The sequence below is a fragment of the Mesocricetus auratus genome, unplaced genomic scaffold (genome assembly GCF_017639785.1).
Source record: "Mesocricetus auratus isolate SY011 unplaced genomic scaffold, BCM_Maur_2.0 Super-Scaffold_100013, whole genome shotgun sequence".
NCBI lineage: Eukaryota > Metazoa > Chordata > Mammalia > Rodentia > Cricetidae > Mesocricetus > Mesocricetus auratus.
Genome location: NW_024429196.1, coordinates 27,576,843 through 27,593,888, shown reverse-complemented (window position 1 = coordinate 27,593,888; position 17,046 = coordinate 27,576,843). Strand labels below are relative to the sequence as shown.

General features: G+C 44.7%; 1 protein-coding gene and 1 non-coding gene across 4 annotated transcripts in view; one reads left to right on the top strand and one right to left on the bottom strand.

Moving 5' to 3' along the window:
• The window catches only part of Gata3 (GATA binding protein 3), a 30,024-nt gene extending 20,212 nt beyond the window's left edge, over positions 1 to 9,812 (top strand). For all 3 annotated transcript variants that reach the window (XM_040755530.1, XM_013114621.3, XM_013114620.3), the window contains exons 5-6: positions 3,751 to 3,876; positions 8,298 to 9,812. In XM_040755530.1, the coding sequence (XP_040611464.1) occupies positions 3,751 to 3,876; positions 8,298 to 8,582 (411 nt within the window). In that variant the 3' untranslated portion in view covers positions 8,583 to 9,812. The remainder of the gene's footprint in view (positions 1 to 3,750; positions 3,877 to 8,297) is intronic.
• A 2,699-nt stretch (positions 9,813 to 12,511) lies between these two features.
• On the bottom strand, positions 12,512 to 12,618 carry LOC121143828. The gene has a single exon (XR_005881144.1). It is a non-coding gene; the product is annotated as a U6 spliceosomal RNA (small nuclear RNA).
• Between the last annotated feature and the right edge of the window lie 4,428 nt (positions 12,619 to 17,046).

Genomic DNA, 17,046 nt, shown 5'->3' with positions numbered 1-17,046 from the left:
GCTGGAGGTGTTAGCTCAGAATGAGTGTGATCACACCACAAAAGAATGCTGTGAATCATCCAGAACCCAGCCTCAGTGAAAAAAAGCAAAAAAAAAAAAAAAAAAAAAAAAAGCAACAAAACTTTTTATTGAACTAGATCATGGTACAGTTACAGTTTTTAAATTGTAAAGACAAAAAGTTATAATGATCTGAAGTCTCATAGGGTTTTGATGGATGAGGTAGAATTTATCTGCCATTTCCTTCTGTCTGACAGAGAACACAGGGAGGGCTCTACTTTGTATGACTTTGCCTCCACTCACCTTTCATGAGAAGTCTGTGGAACTCTGAGTAATAATTGCTTTTAACTCTAGAGTCCATAGGCTGTCCCTATTTAAGCTGTCTGTGTTGATATTTTCAATCCCATTACAATTCAGATGAAACACGAGACAGGCATTTTCTTTTCATTTACTTTTGTGTGTACGTTGCGTGGTACTGCGTGCATGTGGAAGTCAGCAGATAGTATGCAGGAAGAGTCAGTGCTCTCCCACAACTGGGGATTGAACTCAGGTTATCGGACTTGCTGGCAAGCCCCTTTACCCTCTGAGCCAGCTTTGCTCCCTCCCCCTTTAGATACATTCTACTTCTAAATACCTAGAACCTTGTTCTCTTTTCTTTCCTTCTCTCGCCTTTGTGCTGGGGTTTTGACACCTGGGCTTATGTATGTTCAGGACATTAGAGCTATATTTTTTCTTTCTTATGTATCATGTCTTTTCACTTTGGCTCAGCCTTTACAGCTTGCTGGGTTTGTCTCACAGATTTGAGACTCACTGATGACTGACTTAGCCCATCATGTAGCTAGCTTCTCCAGGGTATGGGTATAAGCTAGATCTATAGCTTTCCTGCCTACTAGTATTCCAGAATTTTCTGACTTACAACTAGAACGGGTTGAGCAAGTTGCTTTATTGAAGGACTTGTTGATGCCTGGGCCACGGAGTCTAGGAGTATGGTTCTGGGCAGTTCTGTAAGTTTGTATAAACTGTCTTTTCAGAGATGTATCTGGCACACGTGTATTTTTGATCTTTACAATCTACTATAAAAGGTTATTTATATATGTATGAAATTCTTTCTTTAGAGCACTCATTGTATTAATTGGCCTTATATTTGCATTATTCATTCAAAGTTATTGAACTGGGAGACCTGGTTGCTTGATTGGACACTGTTGGACTTGATCTGAATGTTTCTTCTGAAGTAACATAGGGCGGTGATAATAATCACATGTAACATAATTGTCACAAATCATTAGGCATTGGTTTTCAGTAGGACTTTCTTCCAGAGAGCACATGAGGGGAACTAAGTTATTTAAATATTCAGTGATCACATTTCATAAAGGCAGGTGGCCAAAGGCTCCAGTCAGCACCAACGCTCTTGGGCCTTGATGACTTAGTTTCAGAATGGATAGCGAGAAAGCAGCACCTTCTTCACGGTGGTAGACAAGGGCTGGTTTTTATTTTACTTCCTTAACAATCCCTGAAAGAAAAAAAATAGTCTGAGCTATTTAAAGCCCATGGGGGCAGATCTGTGGGACAACCTAGGGACTTTAAAAGGAAGGGAGTCTGTCTGCTGAATTAAAAATTACCCCTGGTTTCCAAAGACGGCTTGGAGTGTTTGCTGCATCTCTGTGCTTGGTGCAATATTGATAGAGAATAAAGCCAGGGACATTGTAGATTTTAGTTTTGCGTTCTTTTTTTTTTTTTTTTTTTTTCTTGGTTTTTCAAGACAGGGTTTCTCTGTGGCTTTGGAGGCTGTCCTGGAACTCACTCTGTAGACCAGGCTGGTCTCGAACTCACAGAGATCCGCCTGCCTCTGCCTCCTGAGTGCTGGGATTAAAGGCGTGCGCCACCAACGCCTGGCTTAGTTTCGCGTTCTTAAAAAAATCACAGAAGACTCTCGTTTCCTTCTTTCTTTCCTTTCTCTTTCCTTCGTCCTTTGCCCCTCTGTTTCCCCCTGCTTCCTTCTTTCTTGCTTTTCTTGTCTTTTTTGGGGGAGGAGGGGGCTAGGAATCCAACCAGGAGCCTTCTGCTATGTTAACAGCCTTTCCACTGAGCTGAATCCCAGCTTCCATACCAGAAGTTTCTTGATGTTACTTGCATGTTTTTTCTTCTATTCTTTACTGTTAATTTTGAGCTCAGGATCTAGACTCAGTTTTGAGCTATCATTTTCTTTTCAAGGTGAGGAAGAATGCTTTAGAAATGACAGCTCTATTTAGTGTGTGTGTGTGTGTGTGTGTGTGTGTGTGTGCGCGCGCGCGCGCGCGCGTGCACGCGCACATTTAAGTACATCTTGTAGGAGTTGGTTCTTTCCTTCTACCACATAGGTTGTAGGGATCCAGTCAGCCTTGGTTGTGAGTGTTCTTACCTGTGAATCATCTTCATGGCCCACAGTTCCATTTTCTTACACCAGTTTTAACTTGAATTTTTCATTTAAAAAATGTGCATAGAAAAGCTGCCTGATAAGTTTAAATTCATAAAAGGTAGAAGAAATCTCTCTGTTAAAAAAAGAAAGCAGAACTAAGGGCATTTAAATTTAATTTTGAGACAGGATCTCCCTGAAACTTCTTGTGTAGACCAGGCTGGCCTTAAGTTGGTGGCAGTCTTACAAGTTTTCAAGTGCAGGAGTTACAGTTGTGAGTGAACCACCATGCCTACATAAGCAAGGAATTAAAATTCAAGATGAGGCTGACTTTTGGCCTATGACTCCTCCGTGCTCCCCAAGAGAACAGCAAATAGGAAATACTGAATCTCACGCAGGAGGCGTGAGATTAGAGCCAGGTGGGCCCAGGATTCCTACTACAGATTATATTATATATATTGATTGTCTCATTACATGATGTCTGCCTACCTAAAGCTGTTGAGGCTGGCTGTCTTGGGAGTGGCAAGGGACCTGCCAAGTCTGGTCTTTATCAGATGTGTGAGATGGCTACAAGGCGACTAGGCAGGGTCTGGACTCAGGATGTCCTCTTCCTAAATCATGGCGCCCTGTGTTTTTTCTATTTTGTAGTCTTTAAAATATCTGTCTTTATACATCTGTATGTAAATTCAATTCTTAGTTTAGCATACAAAGTATTGAGTTTCGTCAGGCTATGTTAGCTTACTTTATTCTCATTTGCTTCCTTCTATCATGTATCTCCAGCTCGCAGTGATCCTCCTGCCCCCAGGGGTCTAGATTTCTACCCCCATTCTGCCCAGTTAATCCAACATTTCCTGAGTTAGGGAGTCTAGCACGGGTTCCCGAGCTCAGGTTTGCTTTCATTTTGCTGTTAGTGTGCCCTGACATCCAGCAGCTGACTTAGAGATTAATATGTTTGGTAGTCTTTCTTGAAAAAGAACTCTTGTGGGCCTGGGAATGATGAATGGAAATGACTAAGAGCTTGGTTCCAAAATTAGCCTGGCTAATTGGAAATTGTCACCTTAAAAATGAACTCTGTGGTGCACTTCATGGGGACGGAGGGAGGAGGGTAATATTCCAAGGCACCCTGCTTCTCTCCAGTTCCTCACTCAGGTTGCCTGCTGAACCTAACTCCTAAACACTGGATTGGCTGCATCTTTCTTCTCCAGGACGACCTGGGATCTTTATGACTTTCATGTGGCCCACTTGCTAGTTTTGATTTCAATCTTTTTTTTTTTTTTTTGCTTCCATGCCTGTCTCTGAAGCTCCACTAACACATTTACTATTTGTTCTGATTTCATCCTCTCCTCTCTCCCCACCCCCAGTCAGCAGCAAGGAGAGCAGGGACATCCTGTGCGAACTGTCAGACCACCACCACCACCCTCTGGAGGAGGAACGCTAATGGGGACCCGGTCTGCAATGCCTGTGGGCTCTACTACAAGCTGCACAATGTAAGTGGGACTGGACCCAGCCAGGGTGGTGGGGATTCTGACCAAAACATACTGCTGAAACAGCACTAGCGTCCAGATTCCTGGTGGGTTTTAAGCTTTGGAGCTAAGCAATTTGTTCAGAAATCAACACAGTAGGACTGACTTTATTATTTTTAATTCTTGGTTTTCTGAGACATGTGTTTTATATAGCCCAGGCTAGCTTTGAACATGTAGAGGGGGCTGGCCTTTGACTCCTGGTCTTCCTATTACATCTTACAGAGTGCTAGGATTACAGATGAGTGTCACCACATGTGGCTGTTTTGAAAACATCTGGGCTGAGATAGAAGGGTTAGACTGAGAAGGAGCTCAGGTTTGGTAACACACCCATAACCTTGTCACTTAGAACTACCTACCTATCATGGGTTGGAAGCCATCATGGCCTACATAGCTAGTACTAGGTCAACCAAGGTGACATAGCAAGATCCTGCCTCAAAACAACAACAAAAAAGTGGAGAAGAATGCTTCCCACTACCCACTTAGTATGTTTTGGAAAGTTTCTATGTCCAAATATCATGGACCCGTGTGGGTTTTAAGGGGGAAAAAATCTTCTTGGAAAACAGAAAAATCATCAGTTCTAAAGCCAGGTCAGGTGGAGCAGCACGCCTTTAATCCTGGTGCTTGGGAGACAAATGCAGGTAGATGGTTGTAAGTTCCAGGCCAGCCTGTCTACATGGTGAATGCTCTGACAGCAGGCTCCATAAAGAGACTGTGTGTCCAAAAAACAAAACAAGCCAGGCAATCGCCAGTTCTGTGTCCACGATCCCTTACAAGGGCATGGGACCAAGGAGCACCTCCCTTGCAGGGGGAAGGGAAAAGATACATATGAGGTGCTGAGGAAAGTTTTGGTTACTGGTGAGAAGAAAGCCTTGATTGTTCCTGTACTGTGAACTTCAAATGATGCTCTGTGTGACAAACACGAACTGAAATGTCTGAAGATTTCACTGGATGGCCTTGTCCCAACCAGCTTTACATATAGACCACTGAGGCGAGAAGTGAGGTTGGAACTAGAGAAAGGAAATGGTTTCTTCTTCCTTCTGGACCTCATTAGCAGAATTACAATTGCCAGTCTACAGAGTCTAGCTGGATCTACCCCCAACCTTTTGTTTGTTTGTTTGTTTGTTTTGAGACAGGGTTTTATAGTACCTAGACTGACCTTGAACTCACTACATAGCAGAAAACAGACTCAAATGTATATATAGTTAATACCAAGCTCCCCACCACTACCAAAAAAGAATTCTCATCTCTCTTCTGTTCTTCAACTTTGCATATTTTCCTGGTTTCTTTTGCCTTTGGCTGAGTCTGGGAGGAATGAGGAAGAAGCAGGAATTTTTGCTTGGGGGCTCTTCTTGCAGTAACTCACTTTATCTTGGAATACCTCAGAACAAAAGGGGAAACTTCCCTCCCTCCCCCTTTCTCTCTGTCTCTGTCTCTGTCTCTGTCTCTGTCTCTCTCTCTCTCTCTCTCTCTCTCTCTCTCTCTCTCTCTCTCTGTGTGTGTGTGTGTGTCTCTGTCTCACTGTTTCTCTGTCTCTCGCTGAGATAAAGTTCTTGAGATTCCATAAGAGTCTAAACGCAACACCTCTTGACACAGTCCCCTCGGTGTTGCCCAGTATAAGGAAACCGGAGCTTTCCTTCCTAAGTAGAATCTGCTGCTGTTCCCCCACTCCTGGGGCCATGGTACATGCAGATTTATCAGCAACTAAACCAAGTCCTGCTTTCAAATATGGGGCAGAGCAGTTAGAAACATTTGTGATTGTGATCTGGTGGGGACTGGAACATCAGCATTTATTAGCTCTCCAGGCATCCCCACAGCCTGTGTGGTTATTTTCTGAGCTACAGTTTCCAGCTCTCTAAGAATGTCCGTGTTACTTGACGACATGTAAGCCTCAGACAGCCCTGTGATGTATATAGGGCAAAGACTTTATTTCAGTTGTACTTGAAGGAGTTATGACTCAGAAAGGCACGTACCTAGGGTATGCAAGGTAACATAACTAATGAAGTAGAAGTCAGGTCTGCTTTCAGGGTGTCAGAGACCTCCCATGGAAGTCGGGGTGTCAGGAGTGAAGAGGACTTGGGAAGTTCTCAATCTGACCTTACAGGGCCGCAAGATCTCCAGGAGCTGTCATGAGTTATAGAATTATGGGAAACCAGCTACCTCTAATTTTTAAAATAGTAGTGATGAGCTGTGGTGAAGCTGCTTTCTCACAGAAGTATATGTGTGCATATTTTTGAATAATGATTTCTTCCCCATGCTACTAGGGATGGACCCACAGCTTTATGCATGTGAGGGAAGTGTGGTATCGCTGAGTCATACTCAACCTGTTGACTTTTTCCCTATTGCTCACTCCTCTTATCCCTTCCTGGACCCAGCAGTCCCCCTGCCTCAGACCCTAAGTGCTGCAGTTATAAGCTTAAGGTGAGGGGGGAGAATTTTCTCATCTTAAATGTGCATTTTTTTTCTTTTTCTGCCTTTTGGCTTAGTATGGGTTCATCAAAGAAGGCAACTTCGGTGTGTTGAACAATAAGATAATCATCTACGACCATTTTCTTGTCGTGTAATTTCTTCTGCCCATGCTGTGTCTGCACATGTACGCCACGGGCTTCTGTCTTCTTATCTAGGTGTTTAGATGATTACCTATCTCGGCATCAGCGTATCTAGGTGTGTTGTGACTAGCTATCTGTGGCCATGTAGCTATTGGTGTAACTAGATATTATATTTAGATATCTGGCTGTGCACATCTAGCGATTGGTATACACAGTGGTGTCTCTAGACATTATCTTAGGGAAGGTCTGACGTGGGAGTGGATACCTGTCATCTCTGTGGGCGGCACCTTTATCTTCCTGACAACCTGAAGGAGCCCCGAGACAGTTTTCTGGCACTGACTTTGACTACTCACCCCATCTTCCTGCCATAGGGGTAAATAAGGTCTGAGGCTCCAGTGTGGGGCCTGATATTTCTCTCAGGTGACCTGCCAGCACCAGGAAGCCATGGTCTTACTTGGTCCTTCTTGGCTAGTTGGGTCTTTCCTTCCTCACTGTCATTTCCAGCCTCAGGAGCCGAGAAGTGCAAAGACTTGTGCCAAGGCCGTCTTTTTATCCACAGTTTAGAAGCCTGGTAGCCGGGGCTGTTTGCCCTTAGCATGGCAGGCAGCAACGGGCCCTGGTTCCCTCTTGTCAAGATTCTTGGTTGCATGCCTGGGAACATGGCTAGATATGCAGCTGGTTCATTGTGGCAGAGGTGTGCTGTTGACATCAACTTGTCTCTGTTAGCTTTGTAAAGTCCTATCCTTGAGTCTGTGTCCCCCTTTTAAAAGGACACTTAATCACTTAACCAAGAGGATGGTCTCTTTATCTCAGCGGCATCTTGCTAGTAGCTCAGGTTAGCCTGGAACTCCTAACCCTCCCAACCCTGCATTCTAGGTATATGCCATCATGTCCTGCAAGTCTAGTAATCTTCAGAGTAGGGTCTTGCATCTCTATCTGACGCATTCTTGGTTTTCAATTTTGACTGCCAGTTTCCTTCCATGCTATCAAAGGACTTTGGGTTGATTGCTTGGTTTTAGTAGCTTGTCCTGTTCAAAATGCAGAGGCAGGCTAGGGGCGGCAGCAGCTGCCAATCACTGATTGTTGTTGCGTGATGTAGACACAGGGTTATCCTTTGGAAGAGCCCACTGCTTTCGGATAGGCTCCAGGACTGTGCGAGTAGGTCCTAGCAGGGTGAGGAGGCCCTGGGTTCTGTCCCCTGAACAGTCATTCCTCCCTCCAAAAGTCTCAGAACACACACATTCCAGAGGAAGGTTTTCTAGCACATGCCATTGTGAAAAAGCCAGGTGGAAGAGTGGCAGCCAGACCTTTGCAGTGAGGTAAAGGAGCCCTAGTTTCCATGAAAGGTAGATTTCAGCCCTGCAGGCTTGACTCAACACCCGCACCACCCCGTGCATGCTGGCTCTATGTGGCAAGTATCAGATTAGATTCATCAAAGAAGTAAACAAAATGGTGTATTCCCCCTGGAAAGTGCCTTGAATCCTGTCTTCTCATGAAATATCTTAAGAAATCTTAAAGAAGTAAGGCAGGTTATTGTATTTTAAGTTGTCAGATGTAATACTTCTCCTAGGTGGGCCGTGAACATGCCCAGTTGAATTATGATGAGCTTAGTTGAGTTGTGCTTGGCACCTCTGGCCTTTGACAGCCAAGGCAGCTGAGTCGGAAGTCCCTTACAGGAGCACTATAGTACCTGGGTCCCTGGAAAAACAGGAAGGAGCAAGTGGGACTAACACAGAAACATCCCTGGCCTGGGGCAGGGCCCCATGCCACTGTGCAAAAGCCTGTACCATTTCAAAGGCAGCAAAAAAGTAAAAAAAAAAAAAATTGATCTTTGTTTAGATTAACAGACCCCTGACTATGAAGAAGGAAGGCATCCAGACCCGAAACCGGAAGATGTCTAGCAAATCCAAAAAGTGCAAAAAGGTGCATGACGCGCTGGAGGACTTCCCCAAGAGCAGCTCCTTCAACCCAGCTGCCCTCTCCAGACACATGTCATCCTTGAGTCACATCTCCCCGTTCAGCCACTCCAGCCATATGCTGACCACACCGACGCCCATGCATCCACCCTCTGGCCTCTCCTTTGGACCTCACCATCCATCCAGCATGGTCACCGCCATGGGGTAGAGAGGGAGAACCCTGCTCCACATGCACGAGGAGTTTCCAAGTCCACAAAGAATCCCTCTGACCCCTTCTACTTGCGTTTTTGCAGGAGCAGTATCATGAAGCCCCAAAGCCACAGATCTGTGTTTTTGAAGGCAGAAAGCAAAACGTTTGCTTCTTTTTCAAAGGAGCTCCCGGTGGTGTCTGTGTTCCAACCACTGAATCCGGATCCCATTTGTGAATAAGCCATTCAGACTCATATTCCCTATTTAACAGGGTCTCTAGTGCTGTGAAAAGAAATATTGCTGAACATTGCATATAACTTATATTGTAAGAAATACTGTACATTTGAGGAAGACTTTATTGTACCTGGATAGCTGTAAGAAAGGCATGAAGGACGCCAAGAATTTTAAGGAATATAGGGAAATAAAGTATGGAGGGAGATACAGAAGAAACTAAGTCTTGATGTCCAAATGGGCACACTGTCAGTTTTGTTTCCCTTTAGTTGTTTGATGCATTTAAAAAGAGAGAGAGAGAGAAAAAGGAAAAAAAAGAAATGAAAAAAAAAAGAAAAGAAAAAATTCAAGAAAAAAAATGTTGTAGGCAAATCATTTGTTCCAGGCTGTGAGCCTTTGCAAAGGAAATTTTGGATCTGGGCAATCAGTGAGAAGTCTCACCAATTGCCGGTGAGGATTTAAGAATGTCATGTCTAGGCCTCCATGCTCTGTGAACCAGTCCCTGTAATTGTTGTTTGTATGTATAATTCTGAAGCACCAAAATAAGAAAAGATGTAGATTTATCTCATCATATTATACAGACTGAATTGTTGTATAAATTTATTTACTGCTAGCGTTAAGAACTGCTTTTTTTTTTTTTTTTTTTTGGTTTTAACATTTTCCTTTTTCCTGGATTTTCGATTGAATAAAATAGCTTGCTTTCAGTTGACCTAAGGTGGATGTACTCTGGAGGGTTTATTTTTCCTTCTATTGTTTTTGATGATATTTATTAAATAGCTTCCACGGGCCCAATGGTACCTGTCTTTTCCGTCACTCCTTGCAGCCTAAGCTATGAAGGTAGCAGTGTACTGGCTACCCACGTGCATGTCAGAGACCTGGCCACCGCAGGCCTTGTCCTGAGAGCAACCTGGCTGACTGTTAGCCCCTGTGTGTTCTGTATTAGTGATCACTGCCTTTAAACAGTCTGTTGGAATAATACTATAAAAATAATAATAAAGTTAAAATATTTTAAAACAAAGTAACATTGTATCAAAGTGATGGCCAAGCTCTTAAAGAATGTGGTAGTACTAGCTGATTTCAGAGTTGTTTTTTCTTTAAGCATCCCAAAGCAAACATGTTGGTTATTCACCAGGAGACCATGTGAGTACCAGCAGGGTGATATCCAGTCCTTGAATGGGGTTTTGAGTTCTGCTGTTCTTTAGAGAAATGTAGCCCTGGGCAGGCAGTTTCAGGGGTCAGCCTGTGAACAGCCTGCTTTCCTTGGGTACCTCCAGGAGAAAATTTTAAAGAAGTGGGCCAACTACCCCCCTGAGCTTTCCAGGTGAGAGTCAGCCTATGGGTGGATTCCTGTTTGACACAGCAAGCCAGCTGGGCCGCTCCTCAGATCATTCCCACCTGCCTTAGCTACTACTGAGTAACCCCACGGTGGAGAGCTGTTCAGAATGTCCCCTCCTCATGAATGACCCCTTTCAAAGCAGCTGTATTCCCTTTGCCCTGCTGACAATGTGCAACTCTGGCACACACAGAATCTGTTGAGCGCCCTGCTTTTTTAGCAACCATTTTAAGTCTAAAGCTGAGTGTTGAAATAAAAGAGCAAGAGAATTGACAAGGAGGTGGAGAGCTGCCTGCCTCCTGATTGATGATGAGAGTCCCAGTCAGTACTGTTTTCCAACAGTGTCTGAAGCACCAAGGAAAGAGGTCATGCTGAACCTGGGAGATTTTATTGTCAGGTTGGCTCCCCATCTTACTTCTCTTCGTAAGACCTAAGACCGTTTGTGTTAATGCCCTTTCACCTTAAGAACAAGGAATTCAAATTCTTGACATTCCTGGAGAGAGAAGGGATAGGGGACACAGGGAAAAAATTTTTGATGCTAACCAAGCCTGAATTTTGCTTTGTTTTAGGTAAGGTAGCTACCTCACTGGTTCTTTGTCATTTCATCAAGGCATGCTTTGATTTAATTTCAAAGCTGTTTCTAGAAGATGATGGAAAAGCCTTATAAAATATCTATATGGCTGATGATAATGGCTCAGGGTTCCTTTGGAATATCACCACATTGCCATGGCTCTAGTAGCTTTTGTTATTTGGAAAGAAAGGAAGGGAGGGAGGGAGGGAGGGAGGGAGGGAGGGACAAGCAGAACAACATACATGAGGTTTTGATCTGGAAAAAGAGGACAAGAGCCAGGAAACTGCTGAAGTGTTTTTGAATAAATTGTATCTTTGATCAATTTTCAATCAGTTTTCAGGCTAACTGTATTGGCTTTGCTATAGAAGAATATTTGAGACATAGCGCAGAGCTTGGGAGAAGGGAAGAAGACAGTGATTTGGTTTAGGTGGTTTTTTTAACAGGCTCTCATGCTGTAGGCTGGGTTGGCCTCAAACTCTCGGCAGTCTCCTGACTCAGCCTCCCTAGTGCTGGAATGAAGGCATGAACCAGCATACCTGGTTAGTTCTTTAAAACATTTCAAAGGCTGACAAAAAAAAAAAAAAAAAAAAGAAGAAGAAGTCACTTTGGGAAGTTCAAGGAGTAAATATCACTGGATTTAAATGCTTTGAAGTTGGTTGTACCGGCCCCTGCCTTCAATAGCAGCACTGGGGCAGGTCTATATCACCTTTAGTTAGAGGCCTGTCTGAGTTACCTGGTGAGCAGCCTGAGCAGCAAAGTGAGATGTGTCCTCCAAATAAAACAAAAGCAAAACAAACAAATAAAACAAAAATAAACTTCTGCCACTTATTCAACAAATATCCGTTGGGGATGTAGGTCAGATTTCATTTAAAAATTATGTTTTGGGTAAAATGACTCAGTATGTAAAGATGCTGACCCTGATGACCTGATTCCCAGGAAGCATTCAGCACAAGAGAAAGAAGGGACTCCAGAAAGTGGCCCTCTGACTGCTCGTGGTTGTGCTTTGTGGGTGCGCATGAATGTGTGCCCGTGTACACACTCACACACAATCAATCAAAAATTTTAAAAAGAGGCAGATGGATTTTTGTGAGTTCAAAGCCAGCCTGGTTTTCCAGGACAGCCAGGACCACACAGAGAAACCCTGTCTCAATAAATAAATAGATAGATAGATAGATAGATAGATAGATAGATAGATGAATGAAAAGAAAAAGAAAGGAAGAGAGAGAAAACTAGACCAGGAAATAGAGGAACTAAGACACTAATGTTGTCATTCTTACTTTATGACATTAACCTTGTTATTACCCTTCAAAATGAGCTTCATAGGTGGTGGTGAGTTCATGGCTGGGCCTCTCTCTCTGGGTTTGTCCTTCAGGTGGACAGCTGTAATGGGACTGGGGACACTTAGAGCCCATCTTCTGAAGTCAATACTTATTCTCTATGGTTTAAGACGATTGCTTAGGGAACTGCAGAGATAGCTCAGTCAGTAAACTGTCTGCTGTATAAACTTGAGGAAAGCCCCAGCCCCTCCTTCCTTCCTTCCCTTCGTCCCTCCGTCCCACCCTCTCTCCTTCCCTCCCAAAAGCCTGGAGTATGTGGTTGTCATCTCAGCGATAGGGAGGTGTGCACACACACATACGTACACACGCATGTGATTTTTTAAAGATTTAAATCAGAAACAAGCTTGTTATACATGGCAATCCCAGTTCCCTCTCCCTTCCCTCCTCCCCTGCCACCCACCGACCCCCTATCCCATCCCCTTTCTGCTCCCCAGGGAGGGTGAAGCCTACCATGGAGGATTTTCAAAGGCTGTCATAAAAATATGGAACTCTTCATGAATTTGCCTGTCATCCTTGTGCAGGGGTCATACTAATCTTCTCTGTATCTTTGCAATTTTAGTATATGTGCTGCTGAAGTGAGCACCACACACACACGATTTTTAAAAGTTATTCTTCATCATGAGTGCTTGCTTGCTCACTCTCTCTCTTCCCCTCTCTCTGTTAAAGCCAGGTCTCATGTAGCCCAGGGTATTCTGGAATTCCTCGCATAGCCAAGGATGCCTGGGAACTTCTGATCCTTCCTGCCTCCCCTTCTCAAGTGCTACCATTACAGGCATAGGCTACCACACTTGGTTTACGTGGTGCTGGTTATTTTGTGCAAGCTAAGAAAACACTCTACTAACAATAGGAATGAATACCATCCTTATTTTGAGACTTCTCTATTAGTACAGGCTAGAGTGGCATTTGAAGATCCGGGAGGGACAGGATCCAGAAGATTCCAGGAAAGTCTCCTGGCTTCACCCTCAGAGGTGCTGCTCACTACCTTACAAAACATAAATTAACTGGTGTTTCATGACAGGCAGTTCTACCCAGAGTCAGCCTCTCTGTCTTTGGATTCTCTGCTCTTTCTGAACTGTGTCCAGGCCCCTCTGGAGCTGAATACACAGGACTTACTTGCCCTGCTGATTTTGGCAGCCTGGCTCATCATTCTTTCATCCATCCTGTAAAGAAATCCTGCCTGAATGGCTTACGGGCTATTCTCGGAGTATAGTCAGCGCCCGGCTTTGCTTTTTCCTGGTCGTTCCCTCTCTCTTTCCCATTGGAGAATGGGATAAACAGAGGAAGTAAACCAATGTTCACAAAAGCAGTTCCTTTCCGGGTGCCTTGGTCACATCCCTTCCTGACTGGCCCTTGGCTCCTTTGCTGGGGACCCTGGTACATTAGCTACATTGTCTGTGGTGCATTTTTACAATCCCCTGTCATGTCTGTGTGCACGGTTTGTCAGGCTGAGCATTGGAGAGGGGATTTGGAGAGTGGGCCCCCTCACCCAACCCATCCTGTTGACCCACAGGCCTGGAGCTGACAGAAGCCCTGCCCTTGGAAACACCAGTCTCACTGCCCTGTAGGAGGGGCCCGGCCCCTAGCTAGAGCCTAAAGGTTGTGTCAACACCTAAAAGGGACATTGTATTATGAGGAAGCAGCTTTGGGATGTGGGTTTTATAGCTCAGGGTGCGGATAAAGCCATTGGGTCCTAAAAGGTGACCTAGTTCTGTGACTTGCTCTGAAGGTGATGTAGCTTCAGAAACAGTGCCATGAAGAACCTGCTTATCTGGGTTATTTGCCCGGTGAAGATGGGAAGGAAGCCCTGTGGGCACAAGAAACTAACAGAAAATGAAAGTTTTGTTCTCTCTTTTTTCCTGTTGATAAAATGAGCAAATACTGATGAACTAAATTTGTAAAGACCCCAAACACTGTTTATTTTTATCCTTGTATTGTTGAGGGTTGCACCCAAGGCCTCTGTCATGCTAATCAAGTATCCTACCTCTAGCTGAATTCCCTGTGTAGCCTAAGATTTTTGTTTGTTTGTTTGTTTTGTGTTTTTGAGGTAAGGTTTCTCTGTGGAGTCCTGGTTGTCCTGGAACTCCATAGCCAGGCAGGTCTGAAATTCAGAGATTGGCATGCCTCTGCCCTCTGAGTGCTGGGATACCACTGCCTAGCACATAAGACAAGCTTTAAAAGGAGTAGAAACACTATTCTCCCTTGCTTTTGAATTGGTCTTGAGTAAGCAGGCAGTCTTTGGGACAGTTGACCTCAAAGGCATTTGTGAATAAGTTGTTCCCTGGGGATGGGGGTAGGAGTATAACAGTCACTTCATTTTATTTTTAAAACAGGACCTCACTCTGTAGCCCAGGCTAGCCTGTGATTCGCAGTCGATACTTGAGGGTCACTAAAACTCCATTTCAACTGGAAAGGGTTGTCCAATAGAAGCCCTGTAATTCCCCCTGTCTTAAATCTGAAAACTGAGAGCGTCGTTCATCACAACGAACACCCTCAGCGGTCCCTTGCTATAGCTGAGTAAATGCTTCTTGTTTTGTTTTGTTTGTTTTATGTGTATGCCCATTTTGACTGCATGTGCGTACGTGCACCATGTACATCCCTGGAGCCCTTAGAGATAAGAAGAGAATGTTGGACCCTCTAGAATGACAGGGAGATGGGTGTGAGCACCTTTTGGGTGCTGGAAGCTGAACTAGGGTCCTCTGTAAGAGCACCAAGTGCTCTTAGCCACTCAATTATCTCTACAGCCACCTGAGTAAGCTCTTAAAGTCACCTGCACCTCCTATGGAGGGACATGGCCAATAAATAACTGATAGGATTCACTTTCAAGTACCTCCACATGATGTCCTTTGACCTTCACACATGTACTATGGCATATGTGTACCAGCACACACACACACACACACACACACACACAAACACACACACACAAACACACACACACAGATAAATAAATATGCGTAATCTTTAAAAAAGTTAGAAAGTTAGGAAAACTGATCATTTGTTCAGTTCATCCCTTAAGACCTTGGATTGGCCGGGTGTTGGTGGCGCATGCCTTTAATCCCAGCACTCGGGAGGCAGAGGCAAGCAGATCTCTGTGAGTTCGAGGCCAGCCTGGTCTATGGAGCGAGTTCCAGGACAGCCTAAAAAACAATACAGAGAAACTCTGTCTCAAAAAAAAAAAAAAAAAAGACCTTGGATTGCAGGGAGGGACTGGGAGGAGAGGAGGAAGGGGAAACAGTGGCTGGGATATAAGATAGATAAATGAATGAATGAATAAATAAACAAATCTTGTATTGATCAAACCACACCATGGAAGGGACAAGGACAGACAGGACTAGGAGGTGTGAGGCAGAGCCTATATAGTACAGTCTGTGTGCTAACACACAGAGCCGGCACCAGAATGAACCGCTGGAAAATGGTAGCTGACCTTCCACCAAGCACGTCTCAAGCACTACAACTGTGTTCAGTTCCTCGAGTGGATTTTGTCACTTGATTTCTTCCACAAAAACTCTGGGAAGCTCTCGTTTCTATTATGGATAAAGACTATTCCAGAAAAAGCAAATGATTTGTCTAATGGCTCACATCTGTTAAGTGTAAGAGGCCAGAACTGGACCAGTTGGGCTAAGCGTCCGTCTCAACAATAGTATTAGTGGTATTAGGAGAACGCCAGTCATTGAAACCTGCTCATACCTCACTTGTTCCTTGTGCTTTGTTAGATGCACAAATGCCAGTGTTCTACCTCTTTGAACATAAACGAGTCTCTTTCTCAGAGAAGATATCCAGACTACCCACCAAATACAATGGCTTCCATGCTAGGCAGATAGCTTATGTAGGTAAAGTGCTTGCTTTGTAGCATGAAGACCTCAGTTTGATTGCTAGAACCAACATAAAAAAAGGCAATCCTGCTGGCATGTGCTGGTAATCTAGCCTTGGAGGGGCATAGCTAGGTAGATCCCCGTGTGGACAGTGCCTGAGGAATGACATGTGAGATTGTCCTCTGCTTCCACATGTTAGTGTGTAGTTGTACAACAAATGCATACAGGTACACGTGCACAAAAGCCACACAGACAACAGAGGCTATCAGGACTGCTCAGCTGGCACAGTGCTACTTCACAAGTATGGGGATCTGAGTTCAGATCTCCAGTGTCCACACTGGAAGCTGGCATGGCAGTATGCCTCTGTAACCTCAGTGCTGGGGAAGCAGAGACAGGAGGATTCCTGGGAAGAGTTCAGGGTTAGCTTGGGCAAGATTCTGAGACCTTGTCTTAAAATGAAAATTACAGTGGTGGCTGGTGGCTGGGGTAGCTCGGTGATAGAGAGCTTCCTTTGCAGGCATGAGGCCCTGGGTTCAATCCTCAGGAGAAAAAAAGAGGGTGTCTATATGGAATAGAGACATTTGCATGGCAAGATGTGTGTGTGTGTGTGTGTGTGTGTGTGCTTGTGGAGGGTGGGGGGTCGATGTTATGTGTCTTCTTCAACCATTCCTTCCTTTTTTTTGGTTTTTCGAGACAGGGGTTCTCTATGGCTTTGGAGGCTGTCCTGGAACTCGCTCTGTAGACCAGGCTGGCCTCGAACTCACAGAGATCCACCTGCCTCTGCCTCCCGAGTGCTGGGATTAAAGGCATGCGCCACCAACGCCCGCTACTTCCTTATTTTTTGAGACAGGGTCTCTCGCTGAAGCAAGCCCCAGGAATCTTCCTGTCCCTGCCTCCTCAGCCTTGAGATTTCAGGCATGTGGCCAGGCCCAGCTTTTCAGTGGGTGCTGGGGATTGAACTCAGGTCGTGTCGGGCTTGTATGGCAAGCACTTGACTGACTAAGCCATCAAATACAAGGGCTTTTGCAGGATGGAGTTTCAGAGACTCTAGTGGGTGAGGTAGGAGGCAGGGTCTGGGCTGCTGTTGAAGAGCACTTAGTTAACATCTCTAAGGCCCTGAGTTCCACATCCAGCACTGGAAAAAAGAAGCAGTAGAAGGAAGGAGGAGGATGGGGAGGAAAGAAAAAGAAAAAAAGACA